Here is a 25,539-nt window from a genome sequence, read left to right on the forward strand (position 1 = left end):
GCATGGTTGACTTTTAGAACTGGGTTTGTGGTTTCAAAGGGCTGTAGGGACTGCTGAGGGGCTCTGGGGTGAGAACAGAGTGACCAGTGATGCACCAGGTACGGACACTGAGGTCCTCTCCCGTTTGGCCATCGATGAGACCCTGAGCCCACCTACCTTGCTGTTCATGGATTTTCGGAGCGAAGACTCGATTTTTTTGCGGAAAAGTCGAATCAGCCACCTGGAGATGGACATCCCAGCATATGCGTGAGGCCTCCCAAGTGTCCTCGCAACTGGGAAACTTTCCTCCCCCTCCAGATAGAACCGAGCATGCTTGTCTCTGGGCCCCACCTGTGCACATCCCATTAGGCGCTTCTCACCCTGTGTGGTTATGATCTGTTTATGGGGTCAGAGCCGCAACAGCTACAAGGCAGGGCCCCTGCCTGAGTCTTAGCTTCAGCACACCCCTTCCTCTCTGCCCTCCAGCCACACTGGCCTGTTGCAGTCTCTTGTGTCCTGTGCTTCCTCCTACCACAGGGCCTTTGCACATGCTGTTACCCTCTGCCTGTCCCCAATAGCTACCTAGTCAATGCCTACTTATTCTTTTCATTTCAATTCAAACGTCGTTTCCTCAAGGAAGGACTTGCCAGTCCCTAGATTGAGTCAGACTCCCCCTTTCTGTGTTCTCATGGCACCTTGTACTTCTTCTTATTTCTTGTTTCCTTTTATAATTATTCATTAACCATTCATTAATGTGATGATTTGGTTGGTGTCTGTCTTCCTCACTGGGCTGAAAGCGTCAAGAAAACAGGAACTGTGTAACTAAGAGTCTGGGGGCATTCCTGAAGCCTGTAATTTGCAGAGCGTTCCTAGGCCAGTTAAATCCTGAAACCCAGAGGGACCAGCCTCTCCATGACTATCAAGTAATTATATCCCTCTCTCCTTTAGGGTCAATACTCCTTTTCAACATGAAAATGTCAGGATGGGCCTTGTCTAAAGACCCCTATAGATTGGGAGAAGGAGAAAGTATAGCAGAGAAAATAGGATTTAACAAACACGTATGACAGTTGGATCACTATATTGATATTTCTTCTAGCCTCCAGTGTTTTGGAGCAGCTAGAAGGAAAAACCTGAAATGGTGGAATGGCAACCCATAACCAACTCTGAAATCTTTTCTATAACTACGTGTTGAAGTGTACTTTGAAAATTATTGCTTTTTCTTTCTTTTGTATATATGTTATATGTCAAAATAAATAACATTTTGTAAAACAAAAACAGCTCCGAGTCAGACAGCCCTGTGTTTGAAATCCTCCTCAATACTCATTAGCTATTTTGCCTCAGTTTCCTCCCCCTGAAAGTAGGATAATGATAGACTGACCTCAGAGAGTCATTTGTATGGATTGAATGAGAAACTGCACATGCTTAAAACAGTGCCGGGGTGGGGGCGGTGCAAGGGTGGTTCAGTGGTAGAATTCTCGTCTGCCGTGCAGGAGACCGGGTTTGATTCCTGGCCCCTGCACTTCGCAAAAAAATATATATATACCAAAAAAAAAAAATTCAACAAATGGTGCCGCAATAATGGAATACTCACACAGAAAAACAAGAAAGAATGAAATGTGACCCCCGCCTCACAAATTAAAAAAAACAAAAAACAATGCCAGACACATAATAAGCCATCCAATCAATGTTTGCTGTTACTGAATTTATATGCTCGCTGCTGCTTTCTGAGCGTTTTGCGCAGTAGGTGTTTGTTGAATGGATGGATGGATGGAGGCCTGCGAGCTGTAGTGAGGATTCGGTAATTCAGTGCACATCAAGTGCTTAGCAGAGAGCCTGGGTCGTAATAAGTGCTTGTGAAGTCTGCTGAAAGTTGAATGAACCCGTTACCCCTACAGGCAGGGACAGTGCTTCATCTTTGGACCTCTGCCCCCTCCCTCGCACCTGACGCCCCTGAACAAGTCACGGCGGGGACACATGTGTTTTCTGACTACAGGACAATCTCCTTGATGACAGTTTTGCCTGGGGTCCCTTCCCCCCGCCCCCACCCCCCGCCGACCCCATAAGATCATACCCCAATCGGCTGTTGGAGATGCGTACACGGACGTTGTCGATGTGGCTGCTGCAGCTGGAGCAGGAGACGGTGGGGCGGCCGGAGGTGGGGTCATTGCCCAGCTTCAGGTCAGCGGAGATGGAGACGCCTGCCACGCTCAGGTCCATGTTGCCACTGGTTTTGCTAAAGGGCAACAAAACACTCAGCACTGTACTTCCCACCGCCATTCAAACTTTACACCAATGCCGGGAGGTGGGCTCTGCTATTATTCTCACTCAGGGCGAGGAGGGGAGGTTCAGAGAGGGAGGCAGCTGGTCCAAGGTCACACAGCAGCCTAGTGGTAGGGCCAGGCTTCCAGGTGGATATTGGAACCTATGTCTGCCTGGCAGAACTCTTAACCACTGCCTTGGGAGCCTATTGCTGTGGGGCTTGAGCATATTTCTTAACCTCTCTGAGCTTCAGTTTCCTCACCCAGATGTTGGGCCAGCAGTGGGACACGTGAGTGTCAGTCTCTCCTTTGGTGCTAAAAATCTGGGTGATTTTGGGCCAATGACTTTAATTATAGTTACATGGGATTAATAACTCTTCCCTTAGGGATGAACATGTGAGGTTTGGACATGACATGGACACGAATGTAATCTGTCAACTTGTCCATAATGTGATGGAGTATTATTATTATTTTGATCAGTAAGTGGAATGTTAGATGCCAAAGAGCCCAAGTGAAGAATGAAGCAATTCTTATTGTGGGGAATGGACAGACCAGTCCTTATAAGGGAAGGCAGATTCACATCCTTCTCCTCGGCTATGACATCCTCTGCTCCTTCCTCTCCCTAGATTCCCCACAAAGGAGAAGGTGCTAAAGTGATTGGTCAGCCTGAGCCACGACCCCTGGAGGGTAGGGTCACTTTGATGAGCTCTCCATATTTAGATTCTGAGTTGTAGTTGGATGATTCACCCCAATTTTCCACCCATCCCTGCATCCACACCCTCACCTAGGCCCATCATGGGGGGAGTGCTTTGCCATGCCTTGACTTTGGTTTTGACCACAGGTCTTGCTTGGGCCAATGGCTGATTGGGTAGAAGTGACTGTGGGACACTCTGGGTCTAGGCCTTAAGAGGACTGGCATGTTTCTTTCTGCCTATCCTTTTTGCACCTCTGCCATCACCAAGAGGACAACATGCCCTGGCTAGTCCACTGGCCCAAGGAGGAGGAGAGACCCATGGGGAGCAGAGATACCCCAGCTGAGCCCAGCCCAGATCAACTCAACCTCAGCCAAGCCATAGATATGGAAGGGACAATACATGGTTGTTGTTTTAAACCCCTGAGTTTGGGATGGTTTGTTACATGGCACTAGCTAACTAATACATTAGAGATACTTAGATTTCCTACTAAGCCACAGGCTCCACCTCAGCCTTTCCAGGGTCCTGCACTGAGAAGTCAGATAAGTGCTCAGCTATTAAAAAGGATTTCTTGGTTGAACTTTCTTATGTGAAAAAAATCCCCCAGGAGCTCTGTGAGGTCAAGGGTGATGGGTGAGGCAAAATTTGGGTATTCCTGGGAATCTAGCCCTAATCCTTGTCAAATATCACCAAGAATTCACCCTTAAACCCAACAGCTCTGAGCAGGGAAACGTACATGAATTTCCGTGCCTTCCATTTTCCACTGATGCTGACTTCGGCGTTGTTGATTGAGAGCTGAAGGCCCACATTGGGCACCAGGTTTATCTTGTAATTGGGTATCTTGAAACTGCGGATAGCGATGCTGCAAAGGAAAAATGTTGTCAGCCTGGTGAGTGGCCACGTGGAGGTTTGGTTACCTCCAACTCATCAACCCTTCCCACCCGGAACCTTCACCCTGTCCGATCCAGGAGGTCCCACAAGGCAGTGGAGTGGAAGGATTTGTTTGGAAGTCAAACAAATCTGAGTTTGACTCCTACTCTTCCACTTACTCCGGTGTGACCCAGGCAGATCACTTAATCACCCTGAGCCTCAGTTTCCTCATTTGCAAAATGGGGACAATAATCTCTGTCTTGCAGGGTGTGTGATAGCCAATAATGCTAACAAATGCTCTCCCGTTGACTGCAAGCTCTTTAAAGAGGTGGGCGTGTCTCTTTCACCACTGTTATAATCCCAGAGCCTGCCGTGTCGTACACACCTCATAGAAGCTCCAAAATATTTGTGGAATGAATGAGTGGGTAAAATTCTGTACAGAACAGTTATGGGTTTTCTGCCAGCATCCACACCCCCTTCTCGTGGCAACAGAATTGCTATTTTACTTTGATTTTTATCTCCATCTTCAGAGGGTGGAGCTTTTGAGCTAGGCTGAAGCCAATTAGTGTATTCGATTACCCTGGCCAGAGTGATTGGTTCAGGCGTGTGCACACAACCTAAGATGGGCCAATCGGACTCAACTCAACCAAAGGGCTTTGACTTGAGTTGCAAGGAAGAGACACTCTCGTTTCTTAGGGAGTATTGAGGAGTAAAGCAAGAGATGCTGGTGGCTATCTTGCCCTGATGAAGGGACCCCTTGCCTGAGAGTTGGGACTCCCCAAGGAAGTGATGCTGAGGGCTGGTGAGAGAGAGAAACAGGGTCCAAAGACATCATTTGAGCTAACTCAAGTTGAACCTAAAACCAGACTATGCCAGGGCCTTTCCAGGCATGGGAGCCATTAAATTCTAGCGTAGGCCATTCGGATCAGGATTTTTTTTGTCCTGGAAAACCATGCAAATCATAATTGATCCACGGGCTGGCATAGCGTTTTGGGGTTCACGGCAGGTACCTTGGGGACTACAGTGAGTTCCTTGGAGACACAGTTTTTGTGGCTTCCTCCAAGCTGAGGTTGGCAGTGTATCCCTTTGCCATGGTGCAAACATTCCCTTTGGGATCCTAATGTCCCTTTGGGATCGTAACCTCCCTGAGTTTAGGAGTTTGAGGCTGTGCAATGCTAGCTCTGGTTGGCCCTGGAAGACAATTCCTGCACACTGGGGATTGAGCACTGGCAGCCTCACCTGTAGAAGCTGTAACTTCCTTTCCCTAAAAGCTTGATCTTAAATTTTCCTGAGAAATCGGGGATCTTGATCTTCTCCAGCTCCTTGTGCAGTACGGTCATTCCCTGCTGGCAGGCTGAGGGGAGAGAGCAGAGGATGGTCAGAGCACAGCCTGTGAACCCGAAAGCGTGGGTCAGGGTCAGGACAGGTCAGGGTCCTCAGCCCTGCCCACAGGAGAGGCACGTGGGGTCCTGCCTCTGAGGTGGGGTTCCTGGGGTATGACTGCTGTTGCAGCTGCTCAGCTCTGCCATTGTCACACAAAAGCAGACACAGACAAGACGTAAATGAATGAGTCAGGCTGTCCTCCAATAAACTTACATTTTTGAATACTGAAATTTGAGTTTCATATAACTTTTCAGGTCACGAAATATTCTTCTTCTCTCTTTTTTTTTCAACTGTTTAAAAGTATAAAGCTCAGCCTTAGGTCACAGGCCATACAAAAACACACAGTAAGCCAGATTTGATCTGTGGGCCGTAGTTTGCTGCCACAGGGTCTAAATTATCACCCCCAAACGCCTGACCCCAGTACCCTACAAGTTTTTCTTAAATACCGACTCCATGCCCAGCTCTGTGCCATGCATTCACAGATTCCCCCACTCTCTCTGGTTTTTAGTCTCTCTCTCCACAGGACCTTTGCACATGCTATTCCTTCTGCGTAGAAATCCTCTCTCTCCCACCTTCCCCTGCTCAACTTCTAACCAGCTTGAGCATCAGCTCCTCAGTGAACCTTCCCTGACTCACTGGATGAGAGCAGCCCCCTCTTACCGCTCTCATGATGCTGTGGGTCTCTACTTTGGAGCCCCAAGTACCACTTATCCACGTGACACTCTAACTAACATCTCTCATCCCAGCCACGTGTAAGCTCAGCTGCAATGTCAGTTTTACTTACTGACGTGTCCCCCGCATCTATCACAGTGCCCTGAGCTGAGAAGGCAGCTAAGTAAAATTTGTGGGATGATGAAAGAAATGGATGCCCCAATGTCAGGAGTTCCGCTATCAGCTGTCGTGTGGTAAACAGCATCAAAGAACCAACTATAAAGGGGCCACATGGCCTGGAAAAGAGTCAGTAGTGAGAGGAGGGAGCCTAGACTCCCACCCCGGCTAGCTGACTCTGCACCCATGCACTTCCTGTTCTTTTAGACTCTCTCTCTGGAGTCGAGTTTTGCTGACTCCCAGTCCAGTGCTCTTTCTGTAGCTCGGGGCTATCATGTTTGCTCCAGCTGCTAAGGAGGGTGAGTAGGAAGTACAAAGAGGAACAAGGGAGAGATCTGGACCAGGGCTGCTCCCAGGGAAGGTTAACCTGGGGTGTGGAGGATGCCTGAGCCTCTGTGGTCCAAGAGCCAGCTAAGAAAATAGTAGTAGTAGAAGTAGAAGTAGTAGTAAACATTTATGGAGCTCGTACTCTGTGCCAGCCTCTGCGCATGTGCCAAGTTATTGGCTCTTAATGGTCCTAGGAAGTAGGTCCCATGACTGCCCCCATTTCACAGATGAGGAAGCTGAGACTCAGAGAGGTGAGGTGACTTGCTCAGGGCCACACAGCTGATGGGTGGTGGAGGCAGGATTTGGACGCAGGCCATCTGATCCCAGAACCCAGGCCCTGGGGTGAGCCTTCTGGGGATTCAAAAGTAAATGTAGACATGGTTCCTGCCTGGAGGGGAAAGGAAGTGTGGGATGGCCAGGATTTGAAAGTCATGCCATGCTCGAGCGTGAGGATACCTTCAGAAGGCACTAGGGAGCTACTGAGCAGTGTAAGCAGGGGAGAGACAAGAGCAGATCTGCTGCATTTCAGAAAACTCACTCTGATTGCCACATGGGATGTGGGCAGGAGGGGAAACTGAGGCAGCTATGACAGGGCCTGAGGGCTCGTGGGTTTAAAGCCCTAGCCCATGTCCCTGCTCCCAGCAAGGGTCACCCCAAAACTGGGTGCAAAGCACGGGCATGCTCCTTCCTCAGCCCCGCAGCTTATGTGGGGCCTGCCGGCTGCACCCCTTGGATTCAGGGGTACCCTGCCAGGCCAGGATTGGAATTCAAGGGTGAGATGCAAGTTCTCCTCAAGTTCTGCCACGAGACCCCCTGAACATATGAGCCAATGGGGGTCTGTTTTCTCTCTAGGTCTGCCGAAAACTCTGCTCTGCAGTTCATATCTCCGCTGGGTCATCAGGCAAAGACCAGAGCTCAAATCCAGCTGCCCACATCCCACTCCCCCATCCCCAGGCCTCAGCGGGCTCATCTGTCAATGTCGATGGTAAGAAGTAAGAATGCTGGATTTAGAGAGATGGCATACAGTAGGTGCTCAATAAGTTCACCGCAGGGTCGGGAGGGGAGGGAAGGAAGATATCCATTACCGTAGTCAAGGCCCTTCTGGGTGATCCTGGCCACAAGGCCAGGATTGGGGGCCCCTGCCACCGCCACACCCAGCGCAGCCAACACCACCAGGGCGGTCCATCCAGTCATGTCCTAGTCCTCTAGAGCAGCCCAAGCCTCGGGCCTTGGAGCGGAACCGGCGACCTATAAAGGAAACACAAGGGAGCAGAATGTGAAATGAGGAAGGAAGCGGGGCGTGGCTGGGGCCACTGCGCTTCCCCATCACGGGCAGGATGGCAGCCCCAGAGGAGGGGACCCGGGGTCCCTGCATGTGTGAAGGTTGAGCCCCCTGGACTTCATTAGGTCCCTGAGCACCCCAACCCCTCTTGGAACCCCTGTTTCAGGACTGTGCAAAAGCTGGGTGCTAGGCGCAGGGGGGTTACAAGATCATTCTTTTTACTCTTGAATTTTTTTTTTGTTATTTTCCATAGTAGAATGTTAAGAAAATGGAACGTTTTGTTTTTTCATGTCCTGAGAGTCATTAGCGGCTCTGAGTACACACTCAAATTTTAGAGTTGTGGTTTCAAATCTCAGTTCTGCCACTCTCCAGTGGTCTGGCCTTGGGTAAGCCACTTCACCTCTCTGAACCTCAGTTTCCTCTTCTGTGAAGTGGGGATAATAATAGCAGGTATCCCTCCCTGAATCACTATTAAGACAGCAGGCACTTTAGATCATGTAAAACCCTTGGCGTGCTGCCCCAAAATGGTGATGGCTAAGGTCACTCTGGTTGCAAAAGAAATCCATGTTCATTGGCCAAAACTTGAGAAGGCACCGAGAAGAGAATGAAAATCACACGTAATCTCCCATTCCAGAGACAAGCAAAAGTATATTTTAGAGTATATTGCCCCCCACCCTTTTTTTTTGTAAGGGTAAGTACAGTGCTTTTTTTATTTTTTGGCATGGACAGGCACTGGGAATCAAATCCGGGTCTCCGGCATGGCAGGTGAGAACTCTGCCACTGAGCCACCATGGCCGGCCCTTTTTTTTAAATTTTTTTCACACTGCTCATTTTTGTAACCTGACTTTTAAAAAAATAAACACATGTGGTGAACATTCTCCCCAGCATTAAGCATCCTTCTCCTTGCACCATGCTCCACTGTTGCCTGTCTTCCAGTTTTCTTAACCAAACTGTTTAAAATTCATTTTTACCCCTTCCTTTGGCAGCTATGGAGAGAGGCTTGGAGAGTCCTACAGCAAGCTGCTAGCAGAGCTGAGACCCAAACACGGTCCACTGGATGGAGTTGGGGGGACTGGGCCACTCCCCACCCATAGCCCAGCTTTCCAGACAGGTCTGTCTGCTCAGCCCCTGTCCCGCCCTCTGCACCAGTCTCAGGCCCTGGGTGGGCTGGAACCCTGCTGGGCAGCCAGCTCAGTCTCCATGGTGATGAGAGGAAGGGCGGGACTGCGGAGAGGGCAGCCGGCTTCTCTCCCCTTGTGTCCCCATCAGCCCACCCACCACCCGTGCCTTGCCTCCCTGCCTCTGACTTTATGAAAGTCTAATGAAACCCGCTGAGAGTTTGTTGTTTTTCCTTCTTCCCCTTGCTTGGTTCTAAAAGGGTCTTCTTTCCCGCCCTCATCTGGAGCAACTGGAATCCTTTCTGTTTGCTTAAGAATGGAAATACTCACCATGCACAAAACATCTATAATGTGTGCAGACAACCCGTGAGAGAGGGATGATTATTCTCTATTTTGGAGATGAGGAAACTGAGTCAGAAAACAGTTAAGTCACAATCAGGGTCACGCCACTGTTCATGGAGAGAAGACTTCTCCCCACCCGGGGCAGTAGCCAGGTCCCTCTGGATCCTCGCCCCAGCTCTGCCTTCCTTCAAATGACCTGCACCCCCAGGTAGTCAGATTTTGTATCTATACAAGGAAGCTAGCTCTCAGTAGGAGCCAAAGCATGTAGAAAAATGACTTGTCATAAAATTGGACTTTTGAAAAATTATCTTGCATGCTTTTGAACATTTCCAGTTCCCAAGTTCCCTGAGCCCTGGCAGATGTTGCATCTGCGAGGGTGTCCAGCAGGAAAGGAGCATTAGAATGGAGCTCACATGATGATGACTTACACGGCCATCAAATCAGAATCATGAAAAGGGCTGGCAAGTTTCTGAACACGCCAATCCCAGCCAGAACCAGATGAGTCCACTGGCCCTTTCAGCTCTGTCCCTGGCCAGAGAGAGCCCCCCCACCCCGCCCCCGCTTCAGAGCTGACCCTCTGCCTTGTGTCAGTGAGTGTTCAACTTCAAGTAACAGAAAGTACCCAACTCACATTGGCTTCAGGGCTATTTCAAGAGGCCTGTGGAAAGATGGAGGACTTGGGAACCCCAGGACTCAGCCCTTCCACCAGAACAAGTATTAATTAAACAGGCAGGAACTGTCTGAAACAACTATTTCAAAACTCCTGTGGCCAGTAGAACACTGTACAGCATTCAGGGAACAGAGGGAGGAAGAGGTTTACAGTAAGACCAGTAAATTGTTCTTCCCACACAGTGGTTACTGGACCCCTTCCCCTTGCAGCAGGCCGCAGTGGGGTCCAGCTCCTAGTGAGCTTGCCGATGACAGAAAGGTACCTAAAGGTCTTCCTCCCCAAGGCCAGGGGTGGGCATGGCCAATTGCTCATCACTGCTTTTGAATAGCAACGTTGGATCACTGGGGCCCAGCTCTGAGGGTGGACATTGTTCTGATCTGCCTGGGCAAAGGGCAGTAGCAGAGGAGACTTGGAGGTGCCAGGCTCCTCAGGGCTGCAGGGGACACCTAGCTGAAGGGCTGCCTTTGCTGGGCAGGTCAGAAAAGCTCAGCTTTGGGAGTTACGGAACGAGCTCTTGGCTTCCTTCTTATTCCCCCTCCAGGGCACTCTGGAGCCAGTCCGCGCCCCCCGTGCGGATCCCTGGCCCTTTTCTGGCTGGGAGAGACTGACTTTGGGAACTCCTTTCTGGTATGTGCCCCCTCCCAAAATTTGCCGTCCAAGTGAAAGCAGTTTGAGACCATAAAAGGAGTGCAAGAAACTCTAGAGGCAGGCAGAGAAGGAGGTCTGTCTCCTAGGAAGTAGAGGGGCATTCAAACTCCTGCTCAGAGAGGAGCTCCAAAACAAGCAGGAAGCACAAGACCCGGCCCAGAAATGGCACATCAGACCCTGCACTGTGCGTTTGTCTTGGACAAACCAGCCTGACAAAAAGGCTGAAGCTCAAGAAAATCTCTGTCTTATCACCAGCTCATGACAAAAATAAAGAAACAGACATCTCAGAGAATAAACCACAGAGTAAACATTTTAAAATATTAAAATGTATAGTGTGCACCAAAAGACTACAAGACAAACAAAGAAACAAGCCCATCTAAAAGAAGGGGATAAAAATCCAGAAAACCCCAATAAAAAAGACAAGAATATGGGCATAACCAAACAAAGACTTCCTTAAAATGATCTCAGAAATACTCAAGGAGTTGAAGGAAAATACCGAGAAAGAACTAAAGGATATCAGGAAAACAATGAATGAGCAATAAGAGAATCTTGGTAAAGAGGCAGAAATTTTATAAAGGAGCCAAACGGAGCTACAGGAATTGAAGACTACAATAACTGAAATGAAAAATTCCCGGGGGAGTTTCAGCAGCTGATTAGAGCTGGCAGAAGAAAGAATCAGTGAACTTGAAGACAAGACAATTGAAATGAGTCAGGCTAAGGAGCAGAAAATAAAAAACAATTATAGAAAGTGAAAATAGCCTAAGACACCTCTGGGACACCATCATACACACATAATATATTTATTATGGGAGTCCCAGAAAGAGGAAAAAAAAGAGGGAAAGGGGCATAAGGAATATTCAAAGAAATGATGACAGAGAACTTCCCAAGCTAAGCGAAAGACAAAAATAGGCACATTCAAGAAGCCCAGAGAATATCAAACAAGATAAACATGAAGAAAAATACACCCCATCATATACTGACCACGCTATCAAATGTAAAGGACAGGGAGGGAGTTCTGAAAGCTGCAATGAGAAAAGTAACATGTTATGTAGATGGGAGCCCCAGTTAGATTGAGGGCCAATTTCTCATCAGAAATCATGGAGGCAAGAAGATAGTGGGTTAAAATATTTAAAGTGTGGAAAGAAAAAAACTGCCAACCAAGAATTTTGTATTTGGCACATTTTCTTTAAAAAATGAGAGCGAGACGAAGACCTTCCCAGATAAACAAATCTGAGGGAGTTGATCGCCACCAGACGTGTTCTACAAACAATGCTAAAGACAGCTCTTCAGCCTGAAAGGAAAGGTTACTAGACAGTGATTCAAAGTGACATAAAGAAATGAAGACCTCCAGAAAGTCAAGTCGCCCTCCCAGGGGGAGGTGGAGAGGGAGGTGGCACTCTTACTTCTCGTTTTTCTCTGACCACTGATGAATTTTGCCTCTGTCACAATGTTGGCTCATGAAGGCGTTTCCTTGTCCAGACCAAGGAAGGATCACAGGAAGAAAAGCCGCACAGGAGTTTCACCAAACGTCTGAGGATATTTGACATCCAGAGATATTTCCCCTCAGTCACATTAGGAAATAAACACGTGTACTCAGTAGAGCCCTAAAGTGAACTTTGCTAGAAAAGACCTACTTCCTGCGTGGGAGTGCCCTGTGTAGGCCTGGGGACAGAGGCAAGCTTGGACTACAGGGGATCAGTAAGGAACAGGGCTGGATTTGAGCCCCGGCTTTGCCTCTACGTGCCTGTGAGAACTTGGACCAGTGTTTACTGCTCTGTGGGCTCCAGGGTCCTATCCACATCAGCAACCAAGCCAAGCTCTTGGTTGACCATCTCTTTTAATCCTCATCAGCCTCTGAAAGTAGATATCATTGGCTTCATTTCACAGATGAGATCATTGAGTCTCAGAGAAGTTAAGTAACTTGCCCAAGGTCACACAGCAAAGAAGTGGCAAAGGGATGTTTTGTGATTCTCAAGTGTCCTGCAAGCTCTGAGAGTGTGTCAGCTTGTGCCTCCACCAAAGAGCAAGTAAGAAGACAAGAGACACTGCTCTTGGACAAACAAGTTCTGAATTCAAAGTTCTGGCTCAGCTTTGTGAATTTGGGGGAGTTACTGAATCTAGAATAAGAAGGGGCCTCGGAGCATACTCAGCGCATTTTCCCCAAAAGATGGTTCAAGTGGCCCTGATGGGGATCAAGTTGATTTTCAATAGTACAGGGGAATATATTTTATTTTAAAAACTACATTTTGAACTATAACATATAAAGCAAAGCGCACAAATCTTAAGTGTACATTTTTACATGAGTCTATACCCACTGCCCATCACTCAAATCAAAATATAAAACATTTTGAACATTCCAGAAGCCTCCCTGTGACCTTTCATATCGGAGAACTCCCCACAAGCTTCAAGGGCCAGCTCGGATGTCACCTCCCAGCTGGAGCCTTCCATCTGCTCTGGTTTCTCTTCAGGCCCCGTCTCCATATTTGCCACCTTCTGTAATTGTCGTCTGTTTATTTGCCCTTTTATCTATCTTTTAGAGGGTTGAGAGCATAGGCTCTAAAGCCAGCTTGACCTGGGTTCAAATTGCACCACTATTACTTACAAGCTGTGTGACCCTGGGCAAGTCACTAACCTCTCTGAGACTCTTTCCTCTTCTGTAAAATAAGAATAATAATATCTACCTTATGTGGTTAGTGTTAGATTAAATGAGCAAATGCATTATAGCCCATAGTATATACTCAATTATGATAGCTATTTGTATTATAATTTTTGGTTGTTAGTACTCTTAAGTCACTTTCTAAAAATGTTTTATTTTGAAAGAATTCCAACTTTATAGAATAGTGCAAAGAAATCCTGCATACCCTTCACTCAGATTCCCTGAGTTATTAATATTTTACCTCATTTGCCTTATCATTATATGTGTACACTTAAATTTTTTCAGAATCATTGGAGAGTAAATGCAGATGCAATATTTCATTGTACATTTCCTAAAAATGAGGATACACATCTGCATAATTACAGTACAAACATGAATATACTAGAAACATCTTGTCCATGGGCCCAATTTACTTTTTCACTGATTTAAGATCTCGTGATGCATTTAGTTGTCATGTCTCTTTAGCCTCCTTTAATCTGGAACTGTTCCTCATTGTTTCCTGTTTTTTATGCCCTTGACAGTGAAGAGAGCAAGCTAGCTGCTTTGAAGAATTTCCATCAGTTTGCATTTGTCTGCTGTTTTTGCAGTGGATTCTGTTTTCGCACTTTTGGCAGGGGTGCCACAGAATGGATGCTGTCTTCTTCTCACTGCATCACAACCAGAGGCACACAGCATCCGTTTGTCCCATGACTGATGAGACGGATGTTGCTTATTTGATTAAGAGGGTGTCTGCCTTAGAGTTAATAAGTAGTAGGAGCTGTAGTAGAGAGATGCATCGATGCTGTGTAAGCCTTCCACTGTGTCTTATCAAATGGTCACCCGCTAATTTTAGCAGCCATGGATGATTCTAGTCTGTATCAATTATTAGTATTATGAAGTAGTGATATTTATAATTCTATAATTCCTTTTCTACACATTAGTTATCTTTCTACTAGAAGGAGGAGCTTTCCATTCTCCCACCTTTATTCATCACAGATTCCTATTTTATTTATTGGGCTACACTCCATTGCTATCATTATTTGTTTGGATGCTCATATTGTCCCATTTTTGGCTAATGAGAGTTCCTTCAAGTCAGTTCCTATCGCCTTTTGACAGGTCCCCATAATTCTTTGAAAAATCCCTTATGTCTGACACAACGAGACATCTCAGGCTCGTCTTGCAGCTTATCTACCACATCTTACAGTCAGTCAGTTCTCCCAGGAGCTCTGGCTCCTTTTAGCAAGGCTGTCACTCGGAAGCCAAGATGTGGGCATCAGGGATGTCCATTGGGGTGTCATTGCTTTAGGCCCTCTCAATGGACAGAGCTGGGAAACACATGTACGCATGTGCACAGGTGGACCCATATATACATGTAAATATGTGTCTATCTAAATAATAATCAACACGTATGATACATACATATACACATGTATCTGTGCATATTAAAATCCATGGTTTTACACTGAGACCTCCAATTCCAATTATACATTTCAAAATGTATCCCACCCTTCCCTCTTTACATTTCCTAACTCCCCTTCTCCTGGTTTCCACTCTCTCAGTGCCCCTTTTGTATGGCTAATCTCCTGACAAATTCCCAGCCCTGGCAACCACACTGGCATACAAGCCAAATCCCCTTGGTGCTAGGAAGGGAAGAAATGGTAGCTATCATTATATTATTCAGGTGATATCAAAAAGTAAAGTGCCAGGCAGGCCAAGGTGGCTCAGCTGGCAAGAGTTCTCACCTGCCATGCCGGAGACCCGGGTTTAATTTCCAGTGCCTCCCCATGCAAAAAAAAAAAGAGAGAGAGAGAGAGAGAGAGAGAGAGAAAGAAAAAGTAAAGTGCCATCTAATTGAACTTGTATGGTCAGCTTATTCCAACACCGTAATTACATGGAACCATGACTAGGGAGTGAGATCTTGTTGGTTTGTACAGGTTGGTGTGATGCCCCAAACACATCCCAGAGTAAGCTGGGCAGAAGATAACCAAGCATTTTTTCCCCAGTCCCTCAAAAAGTTGGAAATATTAAACTTCCCCACTTGAGGAAGACCTGATATTCTCACCAGCACTTGGGACTGTCAATTTGATGGGACAGGCCATCTATCTTGAGGATTTCCCTAGTGGGACTTATTCCTACAAAAGAGAAGCTAAATCTGCTTATGATTAGGCCTAAGAGTCACCCCCAGAGAACCTCTTTTGTTGCTCAGATGTGGCCTCTCTCTCAAAGGTGAGTCGGCAGGTGGATTCACGCCCGCCTCCCTCTCCTACATGGGCCGCGACTCCCAGGGGTGTAATTCTCCCTGGCACCGTGGAACAGGACTCCTGGGGCTGAGCCTGGGCCTCACATTGTGGGAATGAGAAGCGCTTCTTAACCAAAAGGGGGAACAGAAATTATAGAAAGTAAAGTCTCAGTGTCTGAGAGATTTCAAACAGTGTGAAGAGGTTATCCTGGGGGTTATTCTTATGCATTATATAGATGTCCCTTTTCAGTTTTTGGTGCATTGAAGTGGTTAGAGGAAAGGACCTGAATTGCTGAATTGCCTAATAGCCTTGATTCCTGACGATGACTGAATAACTATAGAGTTTTCAAGGTATAACCATGCGATTGTGACAAAAGGGACCGACTCTCCCTTTATACAATGTATGGACAGATATGTAAGAAAAAAAAAAGACAAAAAAAATCAAAGGATATGGGGGTCATGGGATGTTTTTGGGTTTTTTTTTTTTTTTGGAGTAATGAAAATGCTCAAAAGTCTACTGTAATGATGAATGCACAGCTTTATGATGATACTGTGAACCACTGATTGCTCACTTTAGGTGATTATATCTCAACAAAAACAATCACTGAAAGAAAAAACAAAAACAGGAAGGAAGGTGTCTGTGGACCAGGAGCCCGGGGAAGCAGAGGCTCTGCGCTGTGGCCAGAGCCCCTCAAGACCTCCCAGTCGGGCTGGAGACCCGGGTCCTCGGGGAAGCCCATCCTGCTCACCAGCCTTTCCCTGGCACCTTACGCTGACCCAGTGCAAACAGGCAGCCTTTGGCCCACCAGGCCTGGGCCGGGGATGGGGCATCGGGGGGAGGGGAGGCAGGAAGACCCCCGCTCACTCCGCCCCTTGCAGCTCAACTGACTGGATGTGTTCAGCTAAGGAAGGTCGAGCAGGTTCTCCCCCTTGAGCCCTGCTCCGCCAGTCTGGCAAGACCCTACTGAGTAAGAGGAAGGAAGCGTGGTGAAACGATGTCGCCTCTGATTGCTGGGGCTGTGGCCTCACCATCCTAACTCTCGGCTACTCCACCCCTGAAGTATGTGTGTCGCCATCGCAGACCAGTGTCCCGCTCTGCAGGGAAGAGGGTCCCAGGTGAGCGTGTAGATGCTGAATGGAAACCCCCGAGGAAACTGGCGGCAGGGTAGGCCCAGAGCAAGCAGGGCGAGCCGATGTGCCTTTCCAGAGCAGTCCTTCTGATAATGGAGGATGAACGGACGGGCGGAGCAGGAGAGCCGTTAAATTTGCAAAGCCTACTGATTAAGAAAAAGCCATTACAAATTTAGCAACTCTGTTAAATGAGTTTGCATTTTTTCTAGTCCCCCAAATTGCAGACATTTGAAACGAGGAGCCAGGAATGACATTTAATAGTATTTGGCCAGGAGGACGTTGGAAGGCCGAAAACTTGCCCTGCTAGTTACCTGCCCACCTGTCCCCATCACGCATCTGGGCTGCTGAAGCTACAGAGGACTGTTCCATGCAGAAACAAAAGACTGATTCATTGTCAGCTGGGCCGGGAGCCCATGGCTGGGGCAGGGCTGGAATAAAAGCTGGTCCTGGGGCGTTCCAGTGCGCAAACCCTTCCCTGCCAGCTTGGGCCTGGGAGAGAAATCCTAACAATGACTGGCAAGGATGGGGAAGCGAGGATAAGAGCAAGCCTGGGCTTAGCTTCCTGAGTACGTGGCACAACGTGGAAGAACAGAGAGAAAGGACACACGTGAGGATTTAGCCACAGGGACTCCTGCCTGCTAGATACAAGGTCAAGCAACGTCCCAGGATTCAGCCACTCAGAGTAGCCATTCCAGCTCCTAAGGGAGAGCTGAGAGGCAGGCAGAGGGGGAGTGAGAGTGTTTCCTCCCGCCTTGGGCCTGCAGACAATGCCCCATAGATAAGTGAGTTTGCAGACAATGCCCCATGGATATGTGAGCTTGCAGACCCTTTGAGAGAATTCAGAACCTACAGGCCCCACCAGCACTGAGTATGCACAGCCCACAGGCTAGGATCCCCTTGGTGGACAGAATGGAGCTATTAGAGGATTTTGAGCGATGTGCCACATGGTAAGATGTGCTTTTGTTATTATTACTAGTTATTATATTATAATATATATATTATATTATTATAAATGTTATTATAACATTTTTTGAGCACTTACTATATGAAAGGCACAATGCCAAGTGTGCATTTCCTATTAATTTTATAAAAGTTCGCTGTGGCTTCAGGGTAGAGGCTGGAGAATTTTCTGTGATTCTGTAAGTCAAACAATATCCTTCCAATAAATTCCTTTTTTGTTCAAATGAGCTGCAGTTGTTTTCTGTTGCTGGCAACTATTTCTGATTAGTTGATTCTCTGAGTAACTGAGGTGACCGCAGGCGATAAGAACCACAAAAGGCAGTTGTCTCCTGGGGTCTGTGGCCAGCTGCCCAACAGACTGAAGGCAGAGGCTTCCTTCTTGAGAAAGAAGGAAAGACCAGCATTTTCAAAAGCTGCCATATACACCATCTCATTCAATCCTATCCACCAAAGCAGCAGCTAATGGTCACATTTTATAGATAGAGCCACTGAGGGTCAGGCAGGTTGCCAAGGTCTCATAGCTACCGATGAGTTTTGCAGAGATCAAGTCCGAACCCAGTCTTTCTATGCGTCCCATGGAGCTCGCAGAGGTGCCTTGAAGATTACGCAGATGGAAAGTGGCCGGGTGAGAGTGCCAGAAGATATGGAGGGCTGTGCCAGTGTGGGCCACTGTTATTTAGAAAGAAAAAACCCTGGCTGGGCTGGTGAGCTCCCCCAGCCCCTCCCCAGCATACCAGTGAACTCTGACATGGGCCATCCATGGCCTCTGCAAGAGATCAGCTCACCGGCCATCCCGGCAGGTCCTGCCATGTGCCTTACCCTGAACTGTCATTCCCCAAGGAATGAAAACAGTGTGGCTCTGTGCCCAGAAATTGCAGCCAATTCAACTGAGAGCAAGAGGAGCACTGTGAAATGAGGTCTCCACTTGCTGAGCCTGTACTTCAGGCCAGGCAGGGGCTGGCACTCTCTATTTGGGACAGGACACAGGTGCCTGGTGACCTAAAGTGCTGCCTCTGCTGGAGTCCTGCCTGCTAAAGGGGCTTCTGACTTTGCAGACCTGACATCTTCTCCCCGCCATCTGCTGAGGAGGGGCAGCATGGTTTTCTTGGATTTTGGGTGGCAGAATAAGGAGGAAAGGGGCAGGGAGAGACGACAAAGGGTCTGGGGCTGGCTCTGGGGCCTGGCTGTTTGTGGACACGACCCTTATCTGATTTCTTCCCTGATCTAGAGCAGGCACATACTCGGTGCTCGATAAACATGCGTTGGCCGAATGAAGGGATTTTGGAGAAGTGGGATCCCCAAAGCGAGGGTTGATGGTGGTGGGCAAGTGGCTGGCTGAAGAGAGGAAACATGAGGAAACATTTCTGTAGACCATGCACGCTCCCTTTAGGATACTCCAAAACACAAGTGAAATGTGTTTTGAGATCATTTAGAAAATATTTGGGGGCTATCAACACCACAATTCTCTCTGACCACCACATCCCCTGAGATGGGACCAATGGACTAATATATCTCTCAGTTGGGTTTTTGACAGCACTTGCCTAAACCTTCACTGAGCACTTCCATGATGAGAGGCATCATTCTAAGCTCTTTACACGTGATTGTGTGCACTCACACACACACACACAACATCCCGATAAGGAAGGTGCTATCTCCATCCCCATGTTCCAGAGGAGGGCGCCAAGGCACAGAGAGGTTGAGTAAATGGCCCAAGGTCACACAGTAATATGTGACGGATTGGGACTCAACCCTTTCAGCACCAAAGCCCGTCTCCTGACCTCACACTGTCTCTGTGGGAGCCAGGAAGTGGGGGAGACAGGAGGACAAGGATGCCTGTGGCATCTGAATTTCCTACCTCCTTTTCCAGGCTCCTGTGGCGTCTGCCCAGGGAGAAAATATAAACATCAAGAAGACGGGGCCCGGGGTTCATCTGGGGGTTGCCATTTTCCCAGACGTGGCGTTTCTGTTCCCTCCCAGTCTCCCTGAGCCTGCCGTGGACTCCAGCAGTTCCGAGGAGCTGGGACAAACCGCGGGCAGCGTGGGGAAAAATAGAAAATACAGGGAGCGAAAAACAGTGAAAATAAGCTGTAACCCCTCCACTCAGAGAGACTCCTGGACACCATTGTGGTGTTTAGCAGTTTTTCTTTCTACCAGCATATACGTCGCACGCGTGCACACCTAGAAAGCCTGCCGTACAGCTGTGCAGCACGGCTACTCATTTGGCCATATTGTGGATGCCCCCCCATGTCATTAAATGTTCTTACACAACTTAGTTTTCTTTAACTTTCACTTTATTGGCTTACTTTGATTTACAAAGGCATTCTATGCAACACCTTTTTACAGTTTGCATTTTTTTATTGAGGTGCAATTGGCAGACAGCGAAATCCACCCTTTCTAGGGCAGAGTTCTATTTGTGACAAACCCAAAGCCATCACCACCATAATCAAACGCAGGAACAGTGCCATTACCTCCAAAAGTTCTGTGTCCGGTTTTTGCCAGCTCCTCCCAGCATCTCAGTCCCTGGCAACTACTGCTATGTTTCCTGTACCTATGCTTTTGTTTCTTCGAGAATGTCATATACCTGGATTTATAGGGCTTGCAGGCTTCTAGTCTTTTGATTTCTTTTGCCTGTCCTAATTGCATCTGAGATTCATCCGTGTTTTATGTGTATTTAGTCATGTTTCCTTTTATTGCTGAGTAATTGTCCACTGTATGGATGTACTACAGTTTGTTTATCCATTTCACCAGTTGAAGGAGCTCTGGATTGTTTCCAGGTTTTGATGATTATAAATGGAATTGCTTGCTATAAGCCCTCATATACAGGTTTTTGTGTGATCATAAATTTTCATTTCTCTTAGGTAAATACCTAGGAGTTGAATTGCTGCAGCATTAATATTTTTTTTAACATGGAAAAAGTTAATGTGTTTTATTTATGCCTATCCAAAATCATTGTAAGAAAATCAAACAATACAGATAAACTGCTATCAGTTTGATATAAATCCTTCTTTCTTTGTAATGTATTTATGAACATATATTACTTCTATATTACATAACTACTTTATAGCAGATATGTGATTCGACAGTCTGATATTTTGAATATTTCAATCTGTTTTTTTCATTTCTTTTCTTCACCATATCAATATCTACCACCTTTTTAGATTACTGCAAAATGTTCCATTGCAGAAACATAAAAAAATATATTTAAGCTATTTACTCATTTAGATATACAATTAGATTTCTTTCCAATTTTTTGCTCTAATAAACAATATCCTTGACCTAAATTGTTTTGTGTTTTTTTTGGCTTGTTTTTGTTTTTTTATATTTACAGTTGTTCCTTTAGGATAAGTTCCTAGGTATGGATTGCTTGGGACAAAGAGTTGCATATCACTTTATTTTATTTTACTTTTTCCTAAACATTTTTATGTTCACACATATATCGAAACTTGATATATGACACACCCTGTGTTGCAGATTCAGGAGGAAAGGATGGTCTTTTCAATAAATATTGCCAGAAAATTGGCTAGCCATATGGGAAAAAAAAAGAAAATGTTTCCCTGCCTTATGCCATACATTTAAAAATCCATCCCAGATGAATTAAGGATTTAAATGTAAATGCTAAAAATTCTACAACTTTAGAAGAAAATGTAGGAGTCATCTTTATGGAAAATGCTTTTAGGAACAATTTCTTAAATGTTACAAAAAGTTTAAGCCATACAGAAAATATTTGATAAGTTTGCGTTAAATTCGACAACTTTTGTTCACCAAAAGACCCCATCAAGAGAATGAAAGACAAGTCACAATCTGCAAATAATACTTGCAACACACATAACCAATCAAAGAGTGAATATCTAGACCATATAAAATCACCTATGAATCAATGAGAAACATTCTAATAAATGCACAATAGAAAAGGAGCAAAAGACATGATGGGACTTTTCATAAAAGAAGAGATGGAAATGATTCACAAACATGAGACAAGATGCTCAACCTTATTACCAAGGAAATGCAGATTAGGATCAAAGGAGACATCCAGACATGACCACTGGATTAGCAACAATGAAAAGTCTGAAGATGCCAAGGGATGAGAGGCTCCAGAGGGAGCTGGTGGGTGTGTGAACAGGGCACCCAACTACTCTGGAAAACCGCTTGCTGTTTTCTGGTAAAGCGGAAGATGCGTGCCTGTGGTGTGAGCATAAATGCAGACACAATTCTACTCCTACTTTTTCCCCAAAGAGCCTCCCATATCTGTATATCAGCAACATGTGCGGGAATGCAGAAATGCTCAAAGTAGCACTGTTATAACAGCAAAAGACCGGGAGCCACCCAAATATCAACTAAAAATAGAAAACAGATGCATTGCATTGCATTGCACGCAGAGAAGGAAATACTATATAGCAGTGAAAATGAATGAAATTCAGTTGCTTGTGTCAACATGGATAAACGTGGAAGCAGAATGCTGGCGTGGGAGGGAGGGAAGCAAGAATAGAAGAATATGTTTAGTCTGACTCCATTTCTATGAAGTTTGAAAACAGACAAAGCTAAATAAGCTTTTGCTAAGGTATCTACATATAAGGGATAAATGTACATATAGAGAAAAGCAAGGGAACAGGTTGCCTTGGGTTGGGACGCGGAGGGAGGGGGCTTTGCTGGGAGGGCTTCAGGGATAATGCAGACAGATGGGTTCAAGGCTCTTCATCATTATTCTTCAAACTATACATCTCTGCCTTTATAGCTATGCTATATTTCACCATGAGGAAACGTTTGTTTAGAACGTACTAGATTCTGTGTTTTTAAAAAGTAATACAGAAGCCAAACCATTTGGGGCCCTGGAGAGCATGCTGAAGGGTTTGGATTTTGTTCTCTGAGCAGTGGGGAGCCACTGGGGAGCTGGGGCCTGAAGTTCACGTTAAGAGACAAGGACAGTATCTTAAGAATTTCAAATATTGTTGTAGAAGTGGAGGCAGAGCCTCCCCAAGGGCAGATGGGGAACGTGTCTTGACCACGGGTCTGGGTTTTGGGAGCTGTGAGTCCTGGGGGTGGGACCACGTGGAGGGGGGCTGCGGAGATCACAGCATCCACGGATCACAGAGGACAGCAGCTGGGCGGTGGGGGGGGGGGGGCTGGGACCATCAAAGGTCCCTCAGCTGCCTCTGGAGCACCCCCTCCTTAAGCCTTCCAGCCCTGCCCCTCGTCTCTCCTTCCTGCCTTCTCTGCCTTCGGCCCCCTGGGAGGCGAGTGGCTCCACTCCTCACTCCTCCACTCGCCCCACCCCCATGCACGCCCCCGCCACTGTCCCAGCCCCCCACCCCTACCCCCACCTCCTCTCAGCTCTGGGCTGAGGCCCAGCTCCCCACCCGGGGCTTGCCCTCCTTTCCTAAACCTCCAGCCTGTTTTTTTTTTTTTTTTTTTTCTGGCATCTTCTCAGCTCCCAAGACTCTCCCATTATAAAATCAGATAAAAGTCACCCTTGATTCCAGGCCCTCCTCCAGCTTCCCTCCCTCCCCTCTTCAGCTATCTCTCCTCAAAGCCTCATTTGTCTCTTTGGCCAGAGCCCCCCCACTCCTGCATCCATTTCCTGCCCCCAGGACGCCCAGCCCCACTAATGCCCCCACCTCCCACCTCCTGTATAACACCACCCTCCCCTGCGCACACGGCCCCTTGCCTTTCTCTCTGTGGCACTCCTCACCTCCTGAGGGTTATATACTCTTTTGCCGACCACCTATCTCCCCGGTTAGGTTGTCGGGGGGGGGGGGGGGGGAGCAGACTCTCTTGGTTTTGCTCACTGCACTGTTTTCAGTGCCAAGAAAAGTACTGGCATGCAGCAGGAACTCAATCAATGTCTGTTGTTTGAATGAATGAAAGAACTTCTTGCCAAACTCAATGGAGACTCCTTTTGGTCATTTGATAATTTAAATATATATATATATATGGAGATAGAGAGAGAAATTTAGTTCTAGATAAAATAGAATAGGAAAAAGTGTGAACAATACAAAGGGGTAAACAGTGAAAAGCATATTCTCCCAGAGATGTTCTATGAAAGTAAAAGCAAATAGATATCATATGTTCACGTCAATGGGTGGCTTTTCAAAAACTTCCACAAATTGAAGGTACTTGAGTCCTTACTTCCTTTGCCTTACAGAAGCCAGCTTCCAAAGTGACCCCAATGGTCCCTGCCCCCTGGTATCCACGCCCTTACATAGCCCTCCCATAAGCAGGGCTGACCAGGATAGGATACCGTGGAAATGACAGTGTGTGGCTTAGGTTAGGTCATAAATCCTTACCTGCTTTATTATCTCTTGGATCCCCACTCTAGGGGAAGCCAGCTGCCATGCTGGGAGGACACCCAAGCAGCCCTACGGAGAGTTCCACAGGGGGCCATCAGCCAGCACCACGTCATCAGTCATGGGACTAAGCCACTTTGGAAATGGGTCCACCAGCCTCAGCCAAGCCTACAGATGAGTGGAGCTTTGGCCAACATCTTGACTGCAATCTCCTGAGAGTTCCTGAGCGAGATCTACTCAGCTAAGCCACTCCGGAATTCCTAAGCCATAGACTGTCTGAGATAATAAATGTTCATTGCTGTTTTAAAGTGCTGAGTTGTGGAGTAGTTTGTTACACAGCAGTGGATAACTAATACAACCTTGAAGATAGTTCCACATCAGTCCATAGAGAGCTGTGCTTATTTCCATTTAATGCCCGACAAAATTCTGTGCTCATATTTTAGTCCTTGATTTAGTATATCTCAGAGTAGTCTTAACACTGCCCATCTCTTCTCGATGGAAACATCCCTTGGCTTCACTCAAGAGATGCTTCCTCACTGTCTTTGAGGTCTGGGCAGGTCTTTCTCTGGTTCCCTAAATGGGATCTTATTCTACCTGTAAAGCCCTAGGACTTCCTGGGTTCTATCCTAGGCCCTGTTCTTTGCCTGCTCAGCACTCCTGAGCCATCTCAAACAACCAAGCTCTTTCCCCAGTCACCCTAACTCAGCTCTCTCCATAGCCCAGGGCAGGTATGTCCCGCCGGGGCCCCAGACTCAGGAGTTCAAGACTAAATATAGATTGTCCCCAAATCCTGCTCCTCCACCATGTCCCCAACTAACGTGTGCCCCGTCTGCTACCAGGAACCTGGTGACATCCAGGCCCTTCCATCCTCCTTACCGTGAGTCAGCCAACCTTTAGCCCTGCGGATTTTGCCTCCTGTAGAATTTTTTTTCATTTTTAGACATTTCTTTCTTCCTCCTATCCTTAACCCCGTGTCCCAACATCGAAACCACCATTACCTCCTGCCTGAACCCCTGCAGCGGGCTCCTTCTGCTCTCTCCTCGGGGCAGTCGGAAGGACCGTCAAAATCTACATTTGCTCAAAACTTTCACTGGCTTCTTATACTTTTCTGCTCAGGCAGGAAGAAAAGTGACCGCGCTTATCAGGGTAACAGGCGGAAAACAGGAAGGAAAGCAAGCACAGCTGCACTTTAGGCCTTTCCTTGTGAGCTGAGTTCTCAGCCGGCTCCTTGTGATCCCGCCCCTCCCTCCTGCCACCAAAGCAGCGGCCGCACCTGTCCAGTTTTTTCACTTGTGGGGAAGAGACCTGGGGTGTTCTTAGGTGGCTGCCAAGCCCCAGTGTGGGGCCATAGAGGGGAAAGGGCCATCCCAAGAGAACACAGGCAGGGGAAGCCAGAGTTTAGAGGAGAAGGATGCTGGGGAATCCAGGGGCGTGGGGAGGCCGGCCACACTGCTGCAGGGAGAGACTGGGGTTTAAGAGGCTCCCCATTTTATACACCTCTCTCCAGAGTGCAAGAAAGCAAGGTTGGGGAAGCCGTTACAGGCTGCCTTGGACAGCCTCCATCCCACCCTCCACCTGTCTCCAGTTAGATCCACAGAGCCTTCCTCCATTCCATATATGTGTGTTTTGGCATCGGCAGGCTGAGAGAATCGAACCCGGGTCTCTGGCATGGCAGGCAAGAATTCTGCCACTGAGCCACCGTTGCACCGCCCTGCCATTCATATTTTTAACATCTTAGGGAACTCTGGTCCCCCAAACCTCAATATATTTACCCACTTCTTTTATCATATAATATGCAAGTAAAAGTTTTAGAATTTAAACACCAATATCTCTACCAACTACTGCTAAGTAAAGTTCAAGATTTCCTTCTAGTTCTCCTTATCCTTAGACTATACT

The 25,539-nt window shown here is 47.1% G+C and overlaps 1 protein-coding gene across 1 annotated transcript in view; it reads right to left on the reverse strand.

Annotated features, from left to right (window-relative positions):
* The window catches only part of LOC143691021 (bactericidal permeability-increasing protein-like), a 43,201-nt gene extending 18,433 nt beyond the window's left edge, over positions 1 to 24,768 (reverse strand). The window contains exons 1-6 of the mRNA XM_077168946.1: positions 24,642 to 24,768; positions 7,423 to 7,585; positions 5,039 to 5,153; positions 3,666 to 3,791; positions 2,051 to 2,212; positions 157 to 220 (exon numbers count right to left, since the gene is read on the reverse strand). Coding sequence (XP_077025061.1) covers positions 157 to 220; positions 2,051 to 2,212; positions 3,666 to 3,791; positions 5,039 to 5,153; positions 7,423 to 7,531 — 576 coding nt within the window. The 5' untranslated portion in view covers positions 7,532 to 7,585; positions 24,642 to 24,768. The remainder of the gene's footprint in view (positions 1 to 156; positions 221 to 2,050; positions 2,213 to 3,665; positions 3,792 to 5,038; positions 5,154 to 7,422; positions 7,586 to 24,641) is intronic.
* Positions 24,769 to 25,539: the final 771 nt, after the last annotated feature.

The sequence above is a fragment of the Tamandua tetradactyla genome, chromosome 1, assembly GCF_023851605.1.
Source record: "Tamandua tetradactyla isolate mTamTet1 chromosome 1, mTamTet1.pri, whole genome shotgun sequence".
Lineage (NCBI taxonomy): Eukaryota > Metazoa > Chordata > Mammalia > Pilosa > Myrmecophagidae > Tamandua > Tamandua tetradactyla.